Genomic DNA, 22859 nt, shown 5'->3' with positions numbered 1-22859 from the left:
TGGACCATAGGATTACATCCTGTACTTTAAATATCAAAAACAAGTCTGTTGTTAGGTCATATAAATCTGAATAAAGACTGAGATCGAGTTAAGAAGAATGTAAAGACCAGATGTTCTTTCTTGCTATATGTGTAGTTGGTGAAATATACTCAAACCTGTTTACAGAATTATAATGCACCTGACTAATAAAGTAGACGGTACTGTACAAGAGCTTACCAAAGATACACTGTGGGACAGGAGTGGGGAGAAATGTTCCCGCTGAGTAGAAACACACATACTCAGAGGCAGGCTGCTCTTGAAAATGAGACCCAGATGGACAACTGATATTGCAAGTGACACTTGTATCAGATCCCTTGCATTTATAGTTTCCATTAAATCCAAGCTTTTCTACAGAGCAAACTGAAGTAGCTGTGAAAGAATATAAACCATTCTTGTATAAAGTTATAGCATTCTGTATTTATGACAAAAAATATCTCGCGTTGTTGCATATTGTTCTTTATGAGCACAGTAAATCATCTGCAATGTTTCTGAATGACAGAAACACCTCCTTCAGTGTCTGAAAGCAAACGAGGGGAAGCAAGCAATTTAATTTAATCTGCAAGCATTATGACATGTATGGTGCTGTGACTGCTATGAAACTATTTCCTACCCCTGCTGGAAAACATTCCACTAAACACCAAATAGTCCAAAATGGAAGGTGATAGTATACTGAACCAATCTAATTTATTCCTTTCACCAGTGTTCTAATCAATGTTGGCAGCGTGAAGCCTAACTTCATACAAAAAATATGAAATACCACTCCAGATAATAAATGACATCATCTGATGGAATTCTTTTTTCATTTCTCCAATAAACAAATTATCTAAAACATGCAATATTACATCAGACACTTTTATATAACAACTTTCCTATTTTCCTTAATTTAGTTTAGTGAACACGTCAACTCTCCAAAACACTGGAAAGCCAGCAGAACTTAAAATGGCATCATCACCCAAAAACGAAAAGACAAAGCTCATAATCCATCACATACACTCACCATACTGACACTGAGGACCTCTGAATTCTTGCGGGCACTGGCACACATTGAAAGAGAGGCAGTTACCTCCATTCTCACATGGTGGTTTGCAAACAGCTGGAACAAACATCTTATTTTCTAGCTGCACACACAAAGTCATTTATAAATAAATTTAATTCTTTGCAAGAACTTGATTTTAAATGTTAGTCAGAGAATAGTGATATAAATACATGCAACAAAAAACACGTTGCAATTTAAAAATGTTAAAAATACATAGGAATATTCAAACTGTTGGACAAAAACAGAAAATCCAAGTATGATATTTTAACAATAAAATCATCTTTTAATACCTTTCTGAATAAAGACAAATGATATTCAAGACAATCACAAGTATTTTATCTCTGAACAATAGTAGTTATGTTGGAAGAAATTAAAAACATTTCATTTTTAAATTCTGAAAAGTGTTGGGTAATGGTTTAAACATGAAATGTGAAATGGTACAATGAATGAGATAGTTTAACACTTAAGTGTATTATAAAATGTCAAGTATCTCATTGAATATAGGAAGTTATAACACAATATGGTTACTTCAACTACATCTGTCCTTCGGGTTTAAATTGGATGTACTCAGAGTGTTGAAACCTTCTGTGCACTAAAAAATAATTCAAATTCAGCAAACTGTATCTATAAAAAGCATTAGAGTAATTTGAATACAGCAAAATGCTGTTATTACCCAGACTCAGATGTCACAAATTCTTATGACACTATAGGACTTAACATAAAAGAGTTTGGGAAATACAAGCAACTAAGTCTTTTACATACGCTCGCAATCAGGTATGCTCTTCCACTCTGGCTGGCTTGGAATCCAAGTTCCATCACGACATATCATGTTTGCAATGGCTGATCCATCTGGAAATTTGTGACCATCTGCACACATTATAGTGCATGTCCTAGAAACAGCAGAAAAAAAAGTATGGCTATTGTATTTGATACGTTCACGTAGTCAGAAACTTTAGGACACACTATGTTATCTTGTAGATTCATCTTCCAATATTTCATTGGACACAAGTGAAGGTTATGAGTAGAATCACAGAATATTATGTGCAAATACTTTAAAATATTCACTATTCCGGCCAATGGATGGAAATAAATCAATAATCTATAATTACTATTGTTACTGAAAAGACTAAAAGGTATAAATCATCAAGTACAGATCAATGATCAACAATATATCATTTCTGAAAAAGATGGAAGTTCTTATGTGTTATAAAATATATATCCAGAACAATTATTGTTACAACCAAATTGTGGTTGTATAAAAATCTGTCAGCCAGTTCTGGAGCTGCCTGCGACCATATATAAAAATGAGTAATTGTTCCGATTGACTTACTTTGAATTACATGAGCGACGAGAGTTTGCTGGGAGAGTTGGATAATTAAGGCACGGTTTCTTCTCATACTGGCACTGTGCCCCAGCATAATTTTCTGGACAATTGCATTCATTTGGCTTCACACAGATTCCATTATGCTGGCAGGGTGGTAGACACACAGCTGAGACACATAGAGTAACATCATGACTAACAGCATCTTTCATGAAAAATTTAAGACAGAAGTAAATTTCCTGCTCAACTTACTGTCTCACTACAATCCTCGTTTTAAACCAATATAATCTAACCTAATCTTGAAGATGTTTGTCTGATGAGATGTATCACCATGTACTTGCAGGAAGCTCCTCTAAAATGTCTACTAGACTACATGGTGCAACATCTCAAACATCACATTCATTGCCATGAGAACCTCAAATATCACAAACTTAATCTTCCATGGCATGTAAAAGAACCTTACGAGCATGATACGAGATGCTTTGTAAGCAAAATTCAGCGGGCATTTCTCACCCAAGTCTCTCCTGATTCACTGCTAGATGGCTCTGGCAGTCAAATCAGGATTGAGTAGAAATTGTGCAGTCAGTGGGCTTGTCACTCACTACGCATAAATGCATGCTTCAAAGACTAAGAAACCTCTGAAAGGAGGCGGCAATGACCCATTACTGGGTTAAGCTACTAATAGATAGTATTCATATATACTTCCACACTTAATTTTATATCAAATGCCACATCTCAGCCAGATCATCAATACTTTCATAGAAGTGATATAAAATAGTTCATAATAACCACTGAGAGCAGTACAAATGGTATGTATGATCGCTGACACATCATCAATCATATTCAAGGAAAATGGGTAAGGATCATCTTCCACCTCATGATTTTCAGCATCCATCATAGTGATATTACTGAGTATAATAAATTAAAGAGCATGCACTTGTAATTGTCTCTGATGGCATAACATCCACATAAATTTTCATGAAAAACTATTCAATCATTCCCTATTTATAAAATGCATATAAACAGACATCACAGATGTAACCAGGGGTGCCACGCGCATGTGCAGAGGATCGCAGGTAATGACATCAACATTGTCCCACTTCACAACTATGGACATCCATCATACTGGTATTACCAACTGTAAAAAGTTAAAAAGTTCAAGGACAAGCCCATAGTGGCATAATGTCCATACCAAATTTCATGGAAATCAAATCAGGCAAGCTTGAATTATTATAAAATAGAACATATAGCTTGTAGAACCATTGATATTTGACATCATGATCTTGGATGAAAGACATGACAGACAGACAGACTGACAAACATAAACAGGCCCATAAGGTGTCCATTAGTCATGCAACAGCATAAGAACACCTAAATATTATAATTTAAATACTGTACAATATTTTATTATAATTCGGTGCACTGTTAACCATAGCTTTATTGCTGCATATACACTTGTAAGATTGTCAACAGCAGCTTTCTGCACGAGCCTTGGTTATAAGATTCTGACTGGCAAAATTAGATAGTTGAAACAGACTACAGAGAAAATTAAGGTGAGAAAGAAACAACTACGCCAATTCTTACGTTCACAATGTGGTATAACCTCCCACTCAACATTTTCCACCTGCCACTCTCCTTCCTGACAAGTGATGAACAACTGCTTTTCGCCATTTGGAAATATGTAATTTGCCATGCAAGAAGCTCGACAGCCACTGAGAAACCAAACAAAGCAAACATTCAACCATATTTACTTTCAAGGCAAAAAATATTATACTTTAACTAATATTGTTCATTTTACCACAGATGTTAAATGTTAGCATTTAAATATGTCCAAGAACCACATTGAATTCATAATATTACAATATGTAGCATACATGAAAGTCAATCAACAACAGTTTGTAAAACATACCTGAAGATAGAGCAGTGCAGGACAGCATTCTGAGGCGTGTTAGGTCTGCTGGCACATCCTAGTTAATAAGAAAACAAAACATATGACAGCAAGATTTGTCTGAAGAGTTTCAACAGGACTTCCTTTATTTGGTTACTGTAAAAACAACATTTCATAAGTGGCTCTTGTCCCAATACCAGGTGAAACTATACAACATAATCAGTTGAGTCCACTGGAAAGAGCCCGTTTCAATCCCATGATGATGGAAGCAAAAACACTGTATTTTTAAATTAACAGATGAAAATATCCAAGAATATACATTGCTTTATATGACAGCAGTTTGAATTTTAGAGGTCAATATGAAACACAGATGTATACGGACGTTTTAAAGTTAATGTTGCACGCTGTATTTTTTTTCATAAGACTTGCAATGCTATTTGAGAGATTTCTTTTCGCAAAAGCAGCTGAATATTTCGTAGCAACTTACTTGGTCATACAGGAGAACAAGGTAGAGAGCAATTAGATGCAAGAAAGAGTGAGTTGAAGGATCAGAAAAAATCAGAAATTTATTTTATCATAAATATGAACAAATATTAAGCAGATTTCAAACTTCATCTTCAGTTCATGGCATCCACTATCAGAACAGTGAAATCATGCTAATTTTCTAACAATTTTTTATACTTATTTCATTTCAACTGAAACGTTGACTATATCAGTAAATGTCAATTATAGGTTAAGAACAACCTACTTAATAACCTGATACAGATTTGTTTTTTAATTTCACAACAGGAAACATTTAGATAAGACAAGGGGCTCATTTCCTGAGTGAAAACAAAACAAGATAACACATGCACTCTCAGATTCCCACCATTTACAAGCTGTATCCTGTACATGTACTTGAGTTCATGCATTTTATCAGCTTCCTCTGCTGTAAGTTTCCGACAATAAAGCGTAAACTACTTCAAATCACTTTTAACCACAATAAAAAACCCAATTGCATAACCGTTTGACATACCACTGACTAAACACTGCTCATAAGTAAAAGTTTAAACATATTATCGAACATCATTTTGAGAATTAACAAACGTGTTTAATTAAGGAATTCAGAATCAAAATAAAACAAATAATTAGACCATACATTCAACAATCCTGTACCAAGAACAAAACTATGTCATATCAAATAATATGGGTAAATGACTACGAAAGGACTAGACAGAAATGGCCATAGCATATTTCATGGAATTTTCTCAGCATTCACCTAGAATAGTTGTGTTTGAGAAAGACCACAAAAGCCTGTTGGGATAGTTGGCACCCCAGTCAAAATTCAAATTTGTGACAGCTGAATACAAGATATATGTATTACTGTTTGAATTGATGTGCTCATCACATACAGTAGAGACAGTATGAAAAAAAAATGCAATTACTTCCATATAAACATAACCACAGTATTTTGACATGATAGTACAACAAAGGACGCATTACTTTGACTTTGCTGTATACTTGTTATTATTGTTTTATATTCTGATGGTTACAATTATCACTTGCCTGGACTGATTTCCAGTCTATCCACGTAAGAGAGAGTGAATTAGCATAGTATAGATCACACAATCTTAAAAACAAAATATAAATTGTATGTAAGAAATATTTTTCACATATGTGGCTTCCTCTAAAGTTGGTTCTGCAAAAGGCTTGCATATTCTGCCACAAAAATGAAAATCATCAAATGCAGTTTAAAAAGAAGTTGTGGGTTGGATTTTTCTCAAGAATATTTAATTTTAATATTTCTCTGTTAAACATAACCATTAAGAGACTAAATATAAATTCTAATTCACATATATTATTTTGTCTTTATAGATTCTAATAATTAATTTCTGAAATAAAACTACACGTTAATATTTAATTAAGCAATTCCTTTCCTTGGTTTTCTGCCGTATAACACATTTCATAAATCAAAAATTTCGTGACGCAGCTAACCTGAGGAAGAATGAATCCAACTGCTACTTATATTCATATAGAAAGAATTGGTAAAATCCAGAAAAATAAGTATAACACTAATTATTGTAGATGATACTGTAAAGACAAGTATTCTTCGATTTATGGATAATTTTGTTAATGATATTCAGCAATATATTTCAAATGATCAGACCTACGATATGCTTTTCAGGCAAGTAAGACTAATAAGAAATATAATAATTTGTCAGATTTACCCACAATAACACTGCAGGAACTCTGCTAGTATTATCATAAAACTCACACTATTTACAACATTTTCATATTTATCAAAACTTACCACCACTGTACACTGTTGATGACCCAGCTTCACTAGGTTTCTTGATGCCCTTAACCTCGCCACCATGGGATTCTCCTGTCTTTCGTGAAGAGGTCTTCGTCAATGAGCCTGACGAGCTGCTGTAAGCTTGTTTCTTGGAACTGGTGCTATAGAATGTCAATATTTTAATTATCAATTACTGTAAATGTACAGATTATCTAGTGAAGTAAATCTACTACAATTCTAAACTACAGTGAAACAGAGGGTAGCTGGGTCAAGATAAAGTATCTCACTTCTTTTGGGTAATCGTAAGTGGCCTCTGTGACCCCGGAAAGAACGCATCTTCTCTGTTCATGTTGCTCAGTTGGAATAAAATATCTACTGCTTCTCTGATGATCCTGTCCCTGTATTTTGATTTCTTGGTCAAGATACTACTGTCATTTAAAAGACTACAATGGCCCGAGTTAATCATATATTTATGACCAGGTACTCTGGATGACAAAGCCAAATATGGTAATGAAACTCTTTGACTCTGATCACAATAGAACAGCCAAAATGCCCAATATAAACCACTCCATACTCAAAGGGGATGCTACATATTCTCTGTTCATCATTTTAAGGCTAGGTCACCTTAATGATTAGGAGGAAACAAGAGATTTTTCTCAGTAGGATGCTTACCATCATAATGCTGTGGTTAGACAGCATCCTGCCAATGTAGTCAAAAGTGGTTTGAACAAGGGCAAGAATGACACTGAAGCAGGATACTCTGTAGGTGGTTTGAATTTCTGCATTTTAGCCATTATCTGGCTTCTTGCGATTATTAGAAAACGGTTTTTCCATCCTTTCATAAGCATTCTTAATAGTCTTCTTATTTTCAGTTAACATTTTATAATTTTTCAGAGATCTTATCAAATCACATTTTTTCCCTCAAAATTAAGTTTGTAATTAAGTTCATAACACTGGTAAATATTACAAAACTCACTTCCCAGGGTTATTTATGTCACCACCTGATGAAGAACGTGCCTGAGAAAATGCCTTGCCCCATTCCCCCTGTTGAAGAAATCTTGGCATAAATTCAGGGATTCCATCTGCTTGCCTACAATGAAAAGATTAATAAGAAGATGACAAAGAAATATGATGATACGCAGGTAAGGGATGCAAGAATCAAGTGTTGATAACAAAAGCAACACTGGAGGATAGCAAGAGAAGAAGAAATAATTTAACATAGCATGGACTGATTATCAAAACGCATTTGATAGTGTTCCTCACAACTGGGTAGAAAAACCAACAGAAGTGATTGGAGTAAACAGTAAAACTGTTATGTTATCTATGAGGAAATTCATAAAATTACATTTGAAAACAAACCAGGAACTGATGAAATCAAGACCCATCAAGATAAACAGAGGAATATTTCACCACTCCTTTTCTGCATAGCACTTATTCCCTTAAATCATGAATTAAATAGAATTAAATTTGGGTGCCAAGTACATGAAACTGAAAATAATATATACCATTTACTTTACATGGATGATTTGAAGCAGGTAGGAAGAAATGAAGATTTGAACAATTAAATCAAATCACCAAAACTGTTAAAACATTTAGAAATAACACATAAATTAAGTTTGGGTTATAAAAATGTGCCAGAATTTCTTCAAAAGACTCCATAGTTTACAGAAAATAGTTCATAAGAAACACAACGGAAAATTAAATTAAAGAATTGGAAACATTTGGAAAGAAGTATATAAGTACTTGGGTGTTTTAATGAAACATTATATAGAACATAAAAATGAGAAGGAAAAGTTGGGGAAGAAGAATGTAAAGTGACTAAGATTGATTTTGAAAACTGAGCTGAGCACGAAAAATAAAATGTAAGTAAATGAATCATTGACAATACCACTGCTAAGACAGTTTCAGACAAGTCCCGTTACTTTGTGTAGAGTACAAAATGCAGAAAGTATCAGTTATGAATAATCGAGACAATTACGACTGATACATTTACTAAATCAAGATGTTACGATAATCAAATAGGATGAGACACGCGCCGCAAAACGTCAAGATTACACGAGTTTAAAATGCGCACCACAAACCACGCAACTCGTTGGCTATCGTACGAATGGTGATCTGAAGCGATCCACTGTACCACAGTTAACACCATCTACAGTCCGTTGATGATCGCTGACCGGAGCTCGTAAGCAGCCCTTTGTAACAACGTCGTCATACTAGCGTCTTAATGATGCCTTCGGAAAGTGGTTTAGCCCCGAATTTAGTTTGGAAATGGCATTGAACTTTACTTACATATTTTGATTCGTGTGACCAAAATACACATTCAAGTGTTTATAATTACAACTTTTGGCTACGACAGTGCTACAACGGCCAGGAAGTGCACCGCTGTACATGGCGGTAAGCTTGAGGATGTTTTGAACTTAGTGAGATTTCAGGTATTTACGGAGAGAGATGGTTGCGCCGTATAGTCTGATAGAAGTTTACCGGCATTTCGGAGAAATGAAATTCCCTTGCGGGTCACAGATATCAAATTCATTAACATCTGTTCAGCAGTTCTCAGCTGCATCACATGGACAGATAGATATGATGAAGCTGATAGGTAAATTTGTTGCAAGGTTTTGTCATGAGTATACTAAAATGTATTTAATTGATTCTCAAAAGTTTTTATCTACAGTGAATCTGCCAGGTGAATTTCATTTTGGCCCATAAGTTTACTGTAATAATCCTATATGACATATACTTAACATCATGAAATGGTCTATATAAAGAATGCAGTTGGAAATTCTATATTCCAAAATGAAGTACTCCTTGCCACTGTTGTTAGAGTTAAGATTTTTCATTGTTACATACATGAAAGTATGTCAACATGAAAACATTTTAGTGTTTGTCTTATAACTACAACATTTCATATACATTTTTCTTGATAGCTATGTATTTTAGTGGATGTTGTAACCGATATGAAAGTACAAATTTGTAAAGTCATCAACTTACATTTCTCCATCTGAATTCTTGTCATCAGCCGTGACAGGGTACTTGGATAGTAAATATGTCATGATGACAACCATACTCAGCTGTTGCCACTGCATCCTGTACCGTGACCTAGCCACTTCCATGTCTCTCTTAGCCAGGGCTCATGCCCTTATCTAGATACAGGTTAGATTTTATATAAAACCAATTTATTTTAGAATTATCCCCCATCTTTAAAAGCTTCACTTGTAAGGTACATGATGTAGGGCACAATTTTCCCATTTTGATGAATGTTATTGTCCACTGTTTGGTTACAACAACAAATAAAAACTGATAGACTTGTATAGGCACAAATGTATCAAATAGTGGTTCAGTGAGCACCCACAAGTAAAAAGGCAGTCTTTTTTTTAAGAAAATATTCACATTACAAGACTTGGTTATTGTCAGAAACTCTTAGAAACACACTCCCAGTCAGTTTAAACTATCTCCAAAACTTAAATGCACTTTCGGATAAATGTGCAGACGAAATTCATCTCCACATTCTCTTGAGAGTCCATCTGAGCAAGCACGACTTCAGAAAACCGTGAATGTGTCTCTCATCACACACATGCTTTTTAGGATAGTTTCACAAGTGAAATAAAAATGTGTGAACAATATTAACTGATGTACACCAAGTACCTTAAAACTAACAAATCTAAGTAGATTATCACTTGAGAATTTTGATGTATTCTTAGCCTTAGTAGTTGTGGAAATGAGCAGTCACATCCACAAACCAAGTTTTCTTTATCACAAGAGAAATGGTACCCACAGTACACTGGATAAACCAAAGTATCTTACTGGGCACCATGGTGACGAGAAACGTGGTGAATCCCACTCATCAAGCCGTTATTGCTACCAATCCAGTGAACTCATTTCACTTTTACTATAATCAAAGTTGAGGTCGAAGCTTGGCAAATGTACGTAAAATTGCAAAATCAATCACAAAATTCATTCCTTTCCTGTTGTTAATTCTTCCATTTACATCAAAGTCATGATGTGATAAACCTTTACTGTACACGAATTAAGGATTAAACTCTTTATTACAAGGCTGCAGGTCTACATTTTATCTGCATTCTTTTCATGAAATATGCTACTAGCAAAAATGGGGAATAACAGACTTAAAATTATGAAACTATGTATGAAGGGTGCTAAGTAAAGGTGGCTTTCATGCATAAACTACAGTATTAAATGTTCTTATATTTTGAAGGTTTTAAAAAAGCGTATTTCCATAAAGAAAACATTGTTTTCATATACGCATGTGTTGAGACACAAACATCTTGCATTGGTTATCAGTATATTATGATTTAATTACTGATATTTACCAAATTTTATATTGGTGTTGTGAGTGAAATTGTTTTATAAAAGTTGATGAAACAGACAAAAATTGTATGTAGGTTGCTCAAAAACTAAGTAAGACTCTCAGAGGATTGTGTATTTTAGGTACAAGATAGTCATACAACCTAAAGATAGTATTTTGAAAATGGTTATAACCAGTTCATCAAGAAGTAACCAACCATATACTTCCTGTACACTTACCAGTAACACCGTGAAGTGACGACCAGGCCAGTGTCCTGCTACAATTTGCAGTGCTGCTTCCTGCTGTGATGAGGTTTTGCATTAAACTGAGTGAAGTACGGTGTAATTCTCTCTTATGGGTAACGCAACACAGGAACAGGATGTCTGATAGCCGTATAACTCCCGCAAAAATCAGCATATAATTTACAAATATAAATGAGGCCCATGGTGACGTTAAAAGCAGAACGCATTCTGAAAACGCTTGTTTTTATTCAATTCAATAACTCATATCATCCTGTTTGCTATCTAAAACACTAAAACTCAGGATATATAAAACAATAATTTGGCCTGCTGCCTTGTATGGTTGTGAAACATGGTCTCTTACCTTGAAGGATGTACATAGATTACAAGCGTTTGAAAACAAGGTTTTTGGAAGACATTTGGACCTAGGAAGGATAAAATAAGTGAGGAGTTTAGAATATTACATAACAGGGGCTGTGTGAATTGTACATGTCACCTAACATAGTGAGGATAGTGAAATCTAGGAGGTTTCGATTGGCTGGGTACATAGCACACACAGGGAGGCAAGTGGTGCATACAGAATTTTGGTGGGAAATCCTTCTGGAAAACAATCACTGGGAAAATGGAGGAGATGGGAGGATATCAACATGGATCTTAAGGAGGTGGGCTGTGGGGATGGAAAATGGATGGAGTTGACTCAGGATTGTGGCCGGCGGTGGCTTTGGTGTTGTCAGTGTTGCACCTGCGAGTTCTGCTACCAGGGAGTTATATAATTTAATTAGTACATAAATTTTAACAATTCTTAATCCAAACAAAAATCTGAAATTCTGGGTCAATTTCCATAAAAGACCGCTTTCTTAACATGTATTTAAGGTCTTGATAGAACCATGTTACAAAATAATTTATTAAGAACTGTAACAATGATAATTTGCCCATGTCCATCCTCTCATTTTGTTTTAAGGTGTTCTTGGTGTGATACAAACGCTGAATACCTTACACATAGATAACATCCTTCAGTATGTCTACTCATCCATCATCAAATATCAGGGTCACTTAGTGAGAGGATTCTGATAACTTCTGAAATTTGATGCTCTCAAAGTGGTGAAGGTGCTTACCAGCGTTTGTGGTCACCAGGATTTCAAAGGCACACTGGTAACCACATGCAAGACCACGTGATCAGAACACAGAACATGATCGTTTCTGATAACAGATTTGTGGAGAACGTTTGTTACAATAGAGGTCTAAACTTACTGAGGCCATTTTAGCCAAACAAGGCTTCACTTTATAGATTAAATAAATTATGCTTGTATTATTAAATACTGAACAGAATTACAATTTTCAGTCACTGCTGCTCAACTTAACAAGGGTTGGAAGTGCATTTTTCATTCTTCTTATGGTTCTCAAAAGGAAGGTGTATACACTACCAGATATTTGGTCAAAAATGTCAAGACCTTATAGAAAAAACCCATAACAATCTGAAAAATTGGGATTCTTATGTAAGCAAAGCAAAACTGCTCCCATCCTACACCTGCAAAAGAATGTGAAAATTTAATATCTGATATAATAATATGGCCAGTCTAGAACTGTAATTAAGTAGTGCCGGCATGCACAGGAACAGGAAGTTCAGTGATAAGCCTCCATTAAATGAACCTGTAGATATCTTATCCTCACATTCCTGGTAGGAAGTGTAGCAGGGTAAACAATCAGGAATGTTGATATTCCAATTTCCAAAGGGCAACTTCTTAATAATGCTGATACTTGGTAACACTTAATATGTGCATGAAGTACACATCATCATGACATTACAACTATCCATTCATTACTCTCATCTCCCAAACCAGATAATAGATTCTAATTAAATCTGGTACGGGGTGTCTAAAATCAAGCTTTATTTAAATTTAATTTTTGTCTGTCCCTGCCGTTATATGATTATCTGTAGAGAAGATTGGCGAATAACATAAAATGCATTTCATAAAGACTTACAGCTTTCATTTGCAACAAGTTTCAATAGGATATTTAACCGAATACAAGGAAATTATAATTTATGCCTCTGTACCCTGCAATATCTTTATTGTCTGTTGACAAGTTGCTGTGTCATATTTCCAACACATTAACATTAAGAACAACGCATAATGCTGAATTACAAAGTCTCTATTTACAAGTTCCTTTCTTGGAATCAAAAACTCTTGATCAATTTTGCATTCCTACTCAGACCTAGAATGCAGACATGTCACACTCAGTGTCTACTAAGGGCCACTTGAAAAAGAGGTGACTGTTCCAGGGGCCATCATGTGGTTGATGAAAATCATAACCACCTTTTATTAATTTCAAGCTTAAGCAAAAGATATATTTTTTAGTTCTTAATTTTCCCACAAGCACACAAACACACACACATTTTTTTATTAAAATGAAGGATACCACTTTCAATAATCTTAAAACTTTGCATACCGTGTAGTGTATTAGAATATAAATAAGCACACAAATAACTATTAACACTATAAAGAAGACACTATTGCCATACGCGTTTCAACCTTAAAAGGTCATCATCAGTGGCATCAGAGAAATCAATTCATTTAATTAAATGGCTCAAACTTGATTTAGAAAATAAATAATGAATAAGGTATTTGACGAAAAGTATTATAAGCGACACTGCATCGAACAGTGGGCGAGAGACTGACAGTCTTTCGCCCACTGTTCTGGAGTTCACAGGTACGGACGACAAAACTACAGTTTGCCGCAGACCAGCTACGGCCACCGGACCTCCGGATAAATAGCTAAGTGCAGAGTCCATTCCTATGAATAACAACATTTGATGCAGTGTCGCTTATAATACTTTTCGTCAAATACCTTATTCATTATTTATTTTCTAAATCAAGTTTGAGCCATTTAATTAAATGAATTGATTTCTCTGATGCCACTGATGATGATCTTTTAAGGTTGAAACACGTATGGCAATAGTGTCTTCTTTATAGTTGTTTGTGTGCTTATTTATTTACCACTTTCAAGCAAATGTGGAATGAAAAATTATATGCAAAGGGCTACTCTGCACGCTGACATAAGCACATCCCAGTCTAACTAAACAAAAAAAATGTCAGCTACGCTACAATATGAGAGGTCACCCAGTCTGAGTTCAATATATGTTTGTGGAGTACATGTGCGCAATATATCGTAAGAAAAACATTTCCCCTTAAGACCAATATCAACAAATAGCAAAATATAATCCTCTATATAACAATTCAGTTTCATAACTTTGCATTGTCAGTCAGGTACAGCTGCAATGCCTCCCATGCCTTTGCCACTTGTTTCTGAGTGTACGTTGCACTCCAATATGTGGACACCACAACATGAGCTTTCGCTACTAATTCTGTGTTACTGGGCAGTGCAGCTATCCGCGCTCGTGCATCACTTTCAGTCAAATTATTGCGTTCTTGAAGTCTTTTCACAGCCTAACAGAAAATACAAACATATTAATAAAAGTCTTGTGGCTGTCTACCTGACCACTCAGCCCATCAAAGTGAAAGTACAAATGAAACAAGACTAAAAATTGTAAAGAAAAATATCAGCTTTGTTTAAAATTATTTTACACATCACAGTTCCCTTCCTAAGCACACTTAAAAAAAACTGTACACCATTTTAATGACCACTGCAATCAATATTTCTTCATGCAGCCCATAGTAATGACAGAGTTAACACCCCAATGAGAACTTCTCTTATACCACTGCTGACATTATTACATGTCTGTTATTAGTACCGGGTCTACAATTTATGCTGTAACGGCCTTGCTTGCATTGCGTGCTCGGCCGAGTGCACTGTTGGTGTGGGATAGAGATAGTGTGTTCTTCCCGTGAGTCACAGGCGAATCAGTTTCAGTGCCGCTAGTAACAGCGAACTACGAATATTTCTCGTCACTAACACATGTTATTACATTAATTTTCTTACCTTAAATCACAAAAGATGTTCAAAGTGACTTCCTTGTGCTTGCAGGCAAGCTTCACATCTCGTTAACATGTTTCGAAATACTTGACGAAGCTCTTCTTGGGAAATTGCCGAAATGAATTGTGGTTTCCTGTTCTTCTTTTTATCCAAAACTGATCCCGTACTACAAATTTTTTTTATTAATCTCTCTATCGTGGGCCTGCTAGGAACACTTTCACCGGGAAAATGTCTGCGATATTTACGGCGGCATCTTCCGTAGGATGAATATTTGGCATATGTTTCGACTAAGAACACACGTTGCTTAATACTGTACACCATATTATCAACGTCAATCCGCGACGAGAGACGCAATGAAACTGATTCGCCTGTGACTCACGGGAATAACACGCTATCTCTATCCCACACCAACAGTGCACTCGGCCGAGCACGCAATGCAAGCAAGGCCGTTACAGCATAAATTGTAGACCCGGTATATACTAATATTATATTCAATAAAAATGTGTCTTACTTATTTTGAACCTTAAAATATCCATTGTAGGTCTACAAATACCTGAGTTTTCAATAGGCCCTGGCATTTAACCGCACATGGATAAAGTAGGGAATGAAACCCCAAAATTAACAAGGAACATCAAATTGAAATCACTATGGTACTTACTTTAGAACTTCAGTTAATCTTTTGAACTTAATGTTCAGTCTGCTCCAGACTGTTATTCCTACCACACATTCATAAATACACTACAAGAACCCTCTGCCTCCCCCCCCCCCCAAATGGATGAAGGTATATACACGGAAGAGCCTAGCGCAAGTCAATTGTATAATAAAGCTCCAAAAACATAATCATTATCACGTATGCATAGGTTATATAGTGCCATATGACACGGTGACTTTGTATAACGAAGAAAGAAGCTGTCTTTTGAGGTATTAGCCCAGAGACCACTTGGAGGGAACTAAGATGAATCACAAAACCCTACGTCAAGATAGCCAGCTTCTAACTGACCTACTGAATATGAGGCAGGAGTGCTAACCACTCTCTGTGGGTAAATGCTTATATCTCTGAGGCCAGTGAATATGGTATTTTATTTGTAGTGTTCTGTCTGACGACAGGTCCATATATTATGAACAGGATCCTTCCAACCTCTTCAGGTTGTCAGGGACCTGCTCATACATATATACATTCTTGGCAGAGATGATCAGAAGTGGTTTGCCATTGCCTTCTTCTGTGTGTGAGTGGAGTAATTGTTGGGATGCCACGGAGAAACCGGGGAAGCCCCCGGAGGAAAACTCCGTGATGCCTAGACCACGGCCTTGCCCAACACAAGTTATAAATTTGAGCACCACCGGGAATTGAACCCGGGACCCCAGGCTTACAAGGCTAGTGTTCTGACCGCTAGACCACCGTGGCGGCCAGTGAATATGGTATTTTAATTTCTGAAACTTCTGCTCCAGTTACCTCTTCTGGTGGAATAATGCACGCCCAAATCTCGTGGACGTGTTGGTCCCAACCAGCCTGAAGTAAGACAGCTGCTTCCATCACAACAATCTGGTGACCAGCTTCAAAAAGGGCCTTAATCTGCCCTTTTACACGATCCAGTAGCACTGGCCAAACCAGACCATTTAACTTGTCTAACTGTTCCTAGAAGGAAATATATTAGAGATTAGAATATTAACAGTTGAAAGACCAAACTGAATTTTATTATATTTAATATGGGTGTCCTCACTAAATTGCACTGAGGACATTTAATTTTTGGTCTATTCTGGACAACCACTGCACACAAAACCCGAACGACTCTGACATATTTACGGAATATTATTACATTTAGTATTGATATGTCTCAATGAACACAAAATGATATTTTCTGTCCAATGAAACTTGCCAATTTAGTTTAGAATAAAAATAATTTTTTAAGAATATATAAGTTAACAGAAAAGACACCTAAGTTCTTATATGTGATAAACCACTTCTTAGAATATATAACTGTAACCTGCTGAAACAGATTTATTGATTAACCGTTCACTGGCTACTCTGGTTGTAATAAATAAAACAATTTGATTTGTTTCCTGTAAGGAAGGAAAAGTTTCAAAGTTCAACTGACAAAAGTAAAGGAAAAGTTTAAATTTCTGTTTGAAGTTCAGAATCATGATTGAAAAACATTTTAAGTTAATTTAAACCTGATATTTTTTGGTTCTACACAGGCTCCAACATGAAGATGCACTTCAACTTCCATAAAAAGATCAGAACTTCTTTATTAACCAAACAAATACTAGTTTCTCATGGACTCTGCTCAGTGGAATTAGTTAATCTGCCTACAATACGCAAATTTCAATACCTTATTTTTGAACACAATTGCTCCTAAAGCCTTCCTGTTGATTTCTTCATCATCATCCAAAATTTCCTTGCCAAAGTGTTGCACTATTGATTCATAACAAGTCTGTCCTTTCGTATAAACGCCGTGGGCAAGAATATCACAGTTCAACAACCCTGCTCCAAGGTTTCTCAAATGTTCTCCCACCGAGGACTTTCCACTTGCAATATTGCCTGTCAAACCAATAACATACGGCTTCCTGGATAGTAGAGGCCTTGCCTAGAAGTAAGAAAAAATGGACTTCATTTTACTGAGGGTGTTTTAGAACAAACTTCTGGGAACAATAATTGGGCACAACAGAGAGGGAAATTAGAAGAATGATCGACAAAACTGCATAGTAAGAAACTTCATAATTTGTACTCTTAACCAAATATTATTAAGGTTATCAAAACAAGGAGAAAGAAATGGGTGGGACATGACACATAAATATAATTTTTCATCAGAAGATATAAAGGAAGACCCAGGTGTAGATGGTAGGATATTAAAAGATATTTTAAATGAATAGAGTAAACTGATTCAACTGAATAGGGTTCGTTGGTCGGCCCTTGTGAAGAAACACGAGTCTGCCATCCTAATAATGCGGCTGACACATTCAATAAAACGGCAAACAAAGGTCTTCCAGGAGTCCTTGTCTTCTATTATAAAAATTTGTGATTCCTCGTTTTCGTCAATAAATTACGTCATCAACAATGTCAACTATAAACAAACTCGGGATTGTTGTGGAACACAACAATACCGAGTTTAGTGTCTTACTCAAGATTTTAAAACGCAACCAACCCCCCCGAAGGAAGTGTTGGTCAAGTGTTTTAACCCTCCATTCGGGGAGTTTAGTTTAGTTTCTTACACAAGATTTTAAAACGCAACCAACCCCCCCGAAGGGGTTGGTTGCTTTTTAAAAACTTGACCAGCCCCTCCGAGGAGCTCCGAAAGGAGCGTTCTGCCCTATTAATTAAAAGGTATGATGATAAACTGTACTGAGACTCAAGAAAGTATTTTCCAGGTAAATTTTATGAAAGAAAAAAGGTATTCATTATCTGTCTCTCATTCCCTTTTACTTCCAATTAACACGCACACGGACTAATGATAAAACTGTTACCTCTGGTACTCTGAGTCTTGTGCCGAGCAATCTCATCCTATTATTACTTGAGCTGATCTTGTCTTCTTCCTCATCACATGTACGTTCTGAAACAGCCTCTAGTATATCCACTGTGTGGATGTCTAATATTGGCAGGTTGTTTTGACAGCGACATTCATTCACTTTTAGCCCTCCCTTGTATGTTTCTGTACTCACCACTATCATCTGAATAAACATAAGATAAACACATAAGGTTTGACACTTTCACAGCAGTGAAATTTTGGCTGTGGTCTTCTGGGCTTAACAGTCTCAAGTCTTGTAAGTAGCTGAAATTATTTTGGAGAAACCTGTTGAAAACCCTGAAGACGGAAGTAGCAGGTACCTCTGAAATGTTCGCAAATCAACTACAACACTTCACAGTCCCACAACCCAGATGACCAGAATCAAAAAAGATAAGCAGTTTTATAGGCCTAGCTTATAGTTATGTTAAGGTTGTGTCCATCTAAGCCAGTATTCTGCAACCTTTCTTAACCACAGCACATCCTAATCTGTCAAAGATACATGACGGTACACCGTAAAATTTTGTTCCACAAAAATGAGGTATTTGTATATAAAAATACTTGCCCTATAAGAATGTAAGCATATGAAAATAAAAAAAAAATACACGCTGAATAAAACTATCAATGACAAACCAGTGTGTGTGTTACAATTCCAACTACAAAAGGAATGACAGTGCCTTTTTCCAAATACAACATCTCACAAAAATTTGCAGCACACCTGTATATCACAGCATACTGGTTGTGGAACACCGGTCTAAGCAGATCTTGCCTCACACGCCTATTTTCAAGGGACTGTCTCATTGCGATATCATGCTTGTATTCCAAATCATGTTTTATTTTTTATTTGTAGTGTTCTGTCTGGCGACAGGTCCATATGAACAGGATCCTTCCATCCTTTTCTCGGACTTGGACCTGTTCATATACGTTCTTGGCAGATGATTCAGAAGTGGTTTGCCATTGCCTTCTTCTGTGTGTGAATGGAGTAATTGTTGGGATGCCACGGAGGAGAACTCCGTGTTGCCTAGACCACGGCCTTGCCCAACACAAGTTATAAATTCGGGCACCGCCGGGAATCGAACCCGAGACCCCAGGATTACAAGGCCAGCGTTCTAACCGCTAGACCACCGTGGCAGGTTTCCAAATCATGTACAAGATGCTAAAATGGTTTGCAATTAATTTACTTCTGAGTCTCAATATAAAGTTGCAATTTAACAGATCATCAATAATTAGATACTCGCAACACACTTCTTAAAGAATATTCCATAATCTGAGACACTGATACCCATTTGCAGGTATAGTAAAATTTAAGTAATGTTCACTTTCTATAAGTATGCAGAATCATCAATAAGATTCACAATTCTCTATCTGGAAGGGTTGAGATGCTGCCACAGTTCAACTTACAACTTGGCAATTTGAAAGGGTATGATGGACACAGTTCCAGCCACCTACCTGAAAGTTAGGGTCTTCTCTTGTAGGTCCCAATGGGTCATAAATTGGAACAATGTCATATTGCAAGCCAGGATCTATATCTTGAAGAAAGTCTTCAAGTAAACACATTCGATCAGAGCACGGTTCAATCAGCTCCCACAACAGTTTATCTACAAAAAAAGACATTCTTAGCTAAGTCTGTAGTACTTCTATTGATATCAAATTATTACATAAATTCCTTACTTCAAAATTTACCTTCTTAACTCTATGGAGCAGTTCAAGAGAATCCCTACATTGTATAGAACCCAAAGGTTCATTAATGTTTGGAACAGCCTGTCAGTACTCTCCATCCTGAGCCATATGAATCTAATCCCTACTTTCATGCCATATGTTTTAAGATCCACATAAATATTATCCTCCTGTCTATGCCTAAATCTCCCAAGCAGCCTCTTCCCTTCAGGTTTTCTGACTGGATTTTTATAAGTATTTCTCATCTTTCATATTCATTCCACATGCTCTGCCTATCTCATCCTGATTGAGATTTGAGCAATTAAATACTTGCTGAAGAGTAGAAATTATGAATCTCCTCATCATGCACTTTTCTCCAGCCTCCTGCTGCATTCTCCTTTTTAAATCATAATATTCCCCTCATCACTCTGTTCTCAAATATCTTCAATGTATTTTTTCTCTTACTGCAAGAGGCTAAGGTTCATGAAAAACAGGCAAAATTGCAAGATTATAGTACAGCTGAATTACTCCTCAGAAACGTCTATCTTTTTAACATTCTAAACATGTTTCACCGAGTTCCGTGTGTAACTGATATTGGCTTAGGTGAAATGAAAGCATGCAAGAACAAAAAAACTGGATCTCTATGAATACAGCCCAGAGGTTAATGAGACCCAGAACTTGGACAGGGGGCTTTCATCAGATGTCTCCTCAATATCATGGCACAGACAAAAGCAATTACATAATATAAAATATATCATATATTCCACATTAGTTTTCCACAGATATCAAACAGACCTCTCAATCTAACTAGCTATATTTCTCAGCATGGTATTAAACAGCTGTAACTATCATAAATGATAAATATTTTATCCACAAACTGACTTACATAAACTCATAACTGACCCTCCACCATCTCCTTCCCAGTTCATATTTTATATTGATATCCTGTAGCTATACATTTTCCATTAACACTGTGATGTTACATTAACCAAATCACCCAAATACATAATCATGTTTGTTGCAATATATACAAACTTAAATAGTATCAACAAACCCCAAATAAGGATTGTGTCTTACATTTCAGCATTGACGTATCAGTAACACCTACAGTAAGCTTTCTTGTACAACGAAGGACAGCTTCACTCAGCAGAATCTTATGTCCAGTATGCAGCCGATCAAATGTCCCTCCAACTACCACATTCTCATACATTTTAAATTCTTTATTTGGTAAAATTCCATCAATACTGAATGATTCAGCCATTCCGGAGACTACATTGTTCCCATGAGGAGGATGATTCAGTGTAACAACATGACACGTTTGTGTAGCATTTAAGAGGCAGGACTTTAAAAAATTATCTACTTCATCCTTATGAAAAAGACAATCAAAGATTACCACCTCTATTTGCTTTCTTGTTTGGATTGTAGATATAAACGGATCTTTGATTCCAGCTAATAAAACTCGAACATCAAGATTATGGCAAACTGCAGTAGCTTGAGAATATATACTAATTACAGCAGGGCCATGATGCTGCACATTTAAAACAGTCTCACTACTTGAAGGTAAACTTTGTAAACGCCGTCTTCCGGGGTACAATTGAACGTACAACGTTGAATTAACGTGCTGATTAATTGCAGGTAAAATTCTCTCAAGCTTCGTTGGTTTTGTTAATACCAATAGGCCAATTCTTGCCATCTTTAACCTCAACTTATAAAAGTCATTATATATTAACGCACAATTACTGACAGTTCAAGTGAAACTTATTTTACGACACCAAAGTTTCACAATATGCTTTTAACTCGCTGAACACTTTCTTCACTCCGACTCTTTACCTCGCTTTAAAAACTTAAAACAACACAATAATATCACAACACCCTCTCCATTTGAACAAAAATGACTTCTGGTCGTCTCTGATCAAAAAGTTGACAGTGGAACCACGGATCCGGAGAATCTGACGTAAATACGTCTCTGTAATGTAATGAAATGTAATGTAATAATTCTTATATAAGATAAGTCGCTTCTACCAGCACAAAATTATCTAGTCTACGACCTACTTCTACAACCGATTCACAGCTCAGCTGTTTCCGCAATAACGAAAGCGGATTGTTTACGGCAGTAATGTAACACAACAATGCCGAGTAAACAGATGACGTTTCTTAGGTAACATAACAATGCACGCAAAGCTGACCATTGTTGTCGGTCCATATTTACACATTGTTGATATGGATCATACACGTTTTCCTTTCACTTTTTTGCCGAATGACCCTTCCATATAGACGTATTTACGTCAAAACAATCAATGAGATAGGTATGTAGGATTTAAGGTTTTCACGGCGAACTTGAAGATGTCTTTCTTTAGGGTTGTGCCGTGTAATTTGGAAGAACTTTAGCGACGTTTCAGAGGTCCTTGCTGCCTCCATCATCAGGGATACTAAGGAACGCTATGCAAGTCTTAAGCATGTCTCATCTTAATTTTACCTATTAATTGAATAGTTTGCACAGTATTGCAATATTTACAAACTGATTTGAGTCAAAAACCGATCACGTAACATAATAACACCATTCCAAATAAATCTTCGTTCACATTCAAAGGACGTATGTACAGTAATTCACAAGCTTCCATGCGTTTCGTTTATAAACACTGCTTTCTGGTTAGAAAAATATGCATGGATAA

General features: G+C 36.1%; 2 protein-coding genes and 1 long non-coding RNA gene across 5 annotated transcripts in view; 1 reads left to right on the top strand and 2 right to left on the bottom strand.

The window, feature by feature from the left end:
• The window catches only part of Hml (hemolectin), a 75654-nt gene extending 64458 nt beyond the window's left edge, over window positions 1–11196 (bottom strand). Inside the window, exons 1-10 of one of the 2 annotated variants that reach the window (XM_087346738.1) lie at window positions 11099–11196; window positions 9548–9699; window positions 7536–7649; window positions 6575–6720; window positions 4306–4363; window positions 3981–4108; window positions 2406–2565; window positions 1838–1965; window positions 1037–1132; window positions 217–408 (exon numbers count right to left, since the gene is read on the bottom strand). In XM_087346738.1, the coding sequence (XP_087202864.1) occupies window positions 217–408; window positions 1037–1132; window positions 1838–1965; window positions 2406–2565; window positions 3981–4108; window positions 4306–4363; window positions 6575–6720; window positions 7536–7649; window positions 9548–9669 (1144 nt within the window). In that variant the 5' untranslated portion in view covers window positions 9670–9699; window positions 11099–11196. Of the gene's footprint in view, window positions 1–216; window positions 409–1036; window positions 1133–1837; window positions 1966–2405; window positions 2566–3980; window positions 4109–4305; window positions 4364–6574; window positions 6721–7535; window positions 7650–8447; window positions 8584–9547; window positions 9700–11098 lie in introns of those variants that run through there. The other variant, XM_022084384.2, reaches the window with a different exon arrangement.
• LOC147875153 (uncharacterized) overlaps window positions 8723–22859 on the top strand; it is a 63807-nt gene continuing 49670 nt past the window's right edge. The window contains exon 1 of the long non-coding RNA XR_015534704.1: window positions 8723–8953. This is a non-coding gene — a long non-coding RNA (uncharacterized LOC147875153). The remainder of the gene's footprint in view (window positions 8954–22859) is intronic.
• On the bottom strand, window positions 13152–22323 carry Ppat-Dpck (Bifunctional Phosphopantetheine adenylyltransferase - Dephospho-CoA kinase). 2 transcript variants are annotated; one of them, XM_087346989.1, is made up of 7 exons: window positions 22240–22323; window positions 21265–22153; window positions 19981–20129; window positions 18494–18697; window positions 17362–17616; window positions 16485–16667; window positions 13152–14544 (listed from the first exon to the last, which is right to left on the bottom strand). In XM_087346989.1, the coding sequence occupies exons 2-7, from the start codon at window positions 21878–21880 to the stop codon at window positions 14341–14343; spliced, it is 1611 nt and encodes a 536-aa protein (XP_087203115.1). In that variant the 5' UTR covers window positions 21881–22153; window positions 22240–22323; the 3' UTR covers window positions 13152–14340. The 2 variants fall into 2 exon arrangements, with proteins under 2 accessions (XP_087203115.1, XP_021940086.2); XM_022084394.2 differs by lacking the exon at window positions 22240–22323 and having other exon boundaries at window positions 21265–22233.

The sequence above is a fragment of the Zootermopsis nevadensis genome, unplaced genomic scaffold, assembly GCF_977971745.1.
Source record: "Zootermopsis nevadensis isolate Lab colony 2312 unplaced genomic scaffold, Znev_1.0 Znev_ptg000001l, whole genome shotgun sequence".
NCBI lineage: Eukaryota > Metazoa > Arthropoda > Insecta > Blattodea > Termopsidae > Zootermopsis > Zootermopsis nevadensis.
Note: the sequence above shows the minus strand (reverse complement) of the source record. Positions and strands in the feature narration are given on the sequence as shown.

Coding starts and splice junctions, on each gene's coding strand:
- Ppat-Dpck (XM_087346989.1), bottom strand. CDS start 21,880: ATGGCAAGAATTGGCCTATTGGTATTAACAAAACCAACGAAGCTTGAG. Junction 20,130..21,264: donor TGATACGTCAATGCTGAAAT/GTAAGACACAAT, acceptor CTTTTTTTGTAG/ATAAACTGTTGTGGGAGCTG. Junction 18,698..19,980: donor GAGAAGACCCTAACTTTCAG/GTAGGTGGCTGG, acceptor ATGTTTATTCAG/ATGATAGTGGTGAGTACAGA.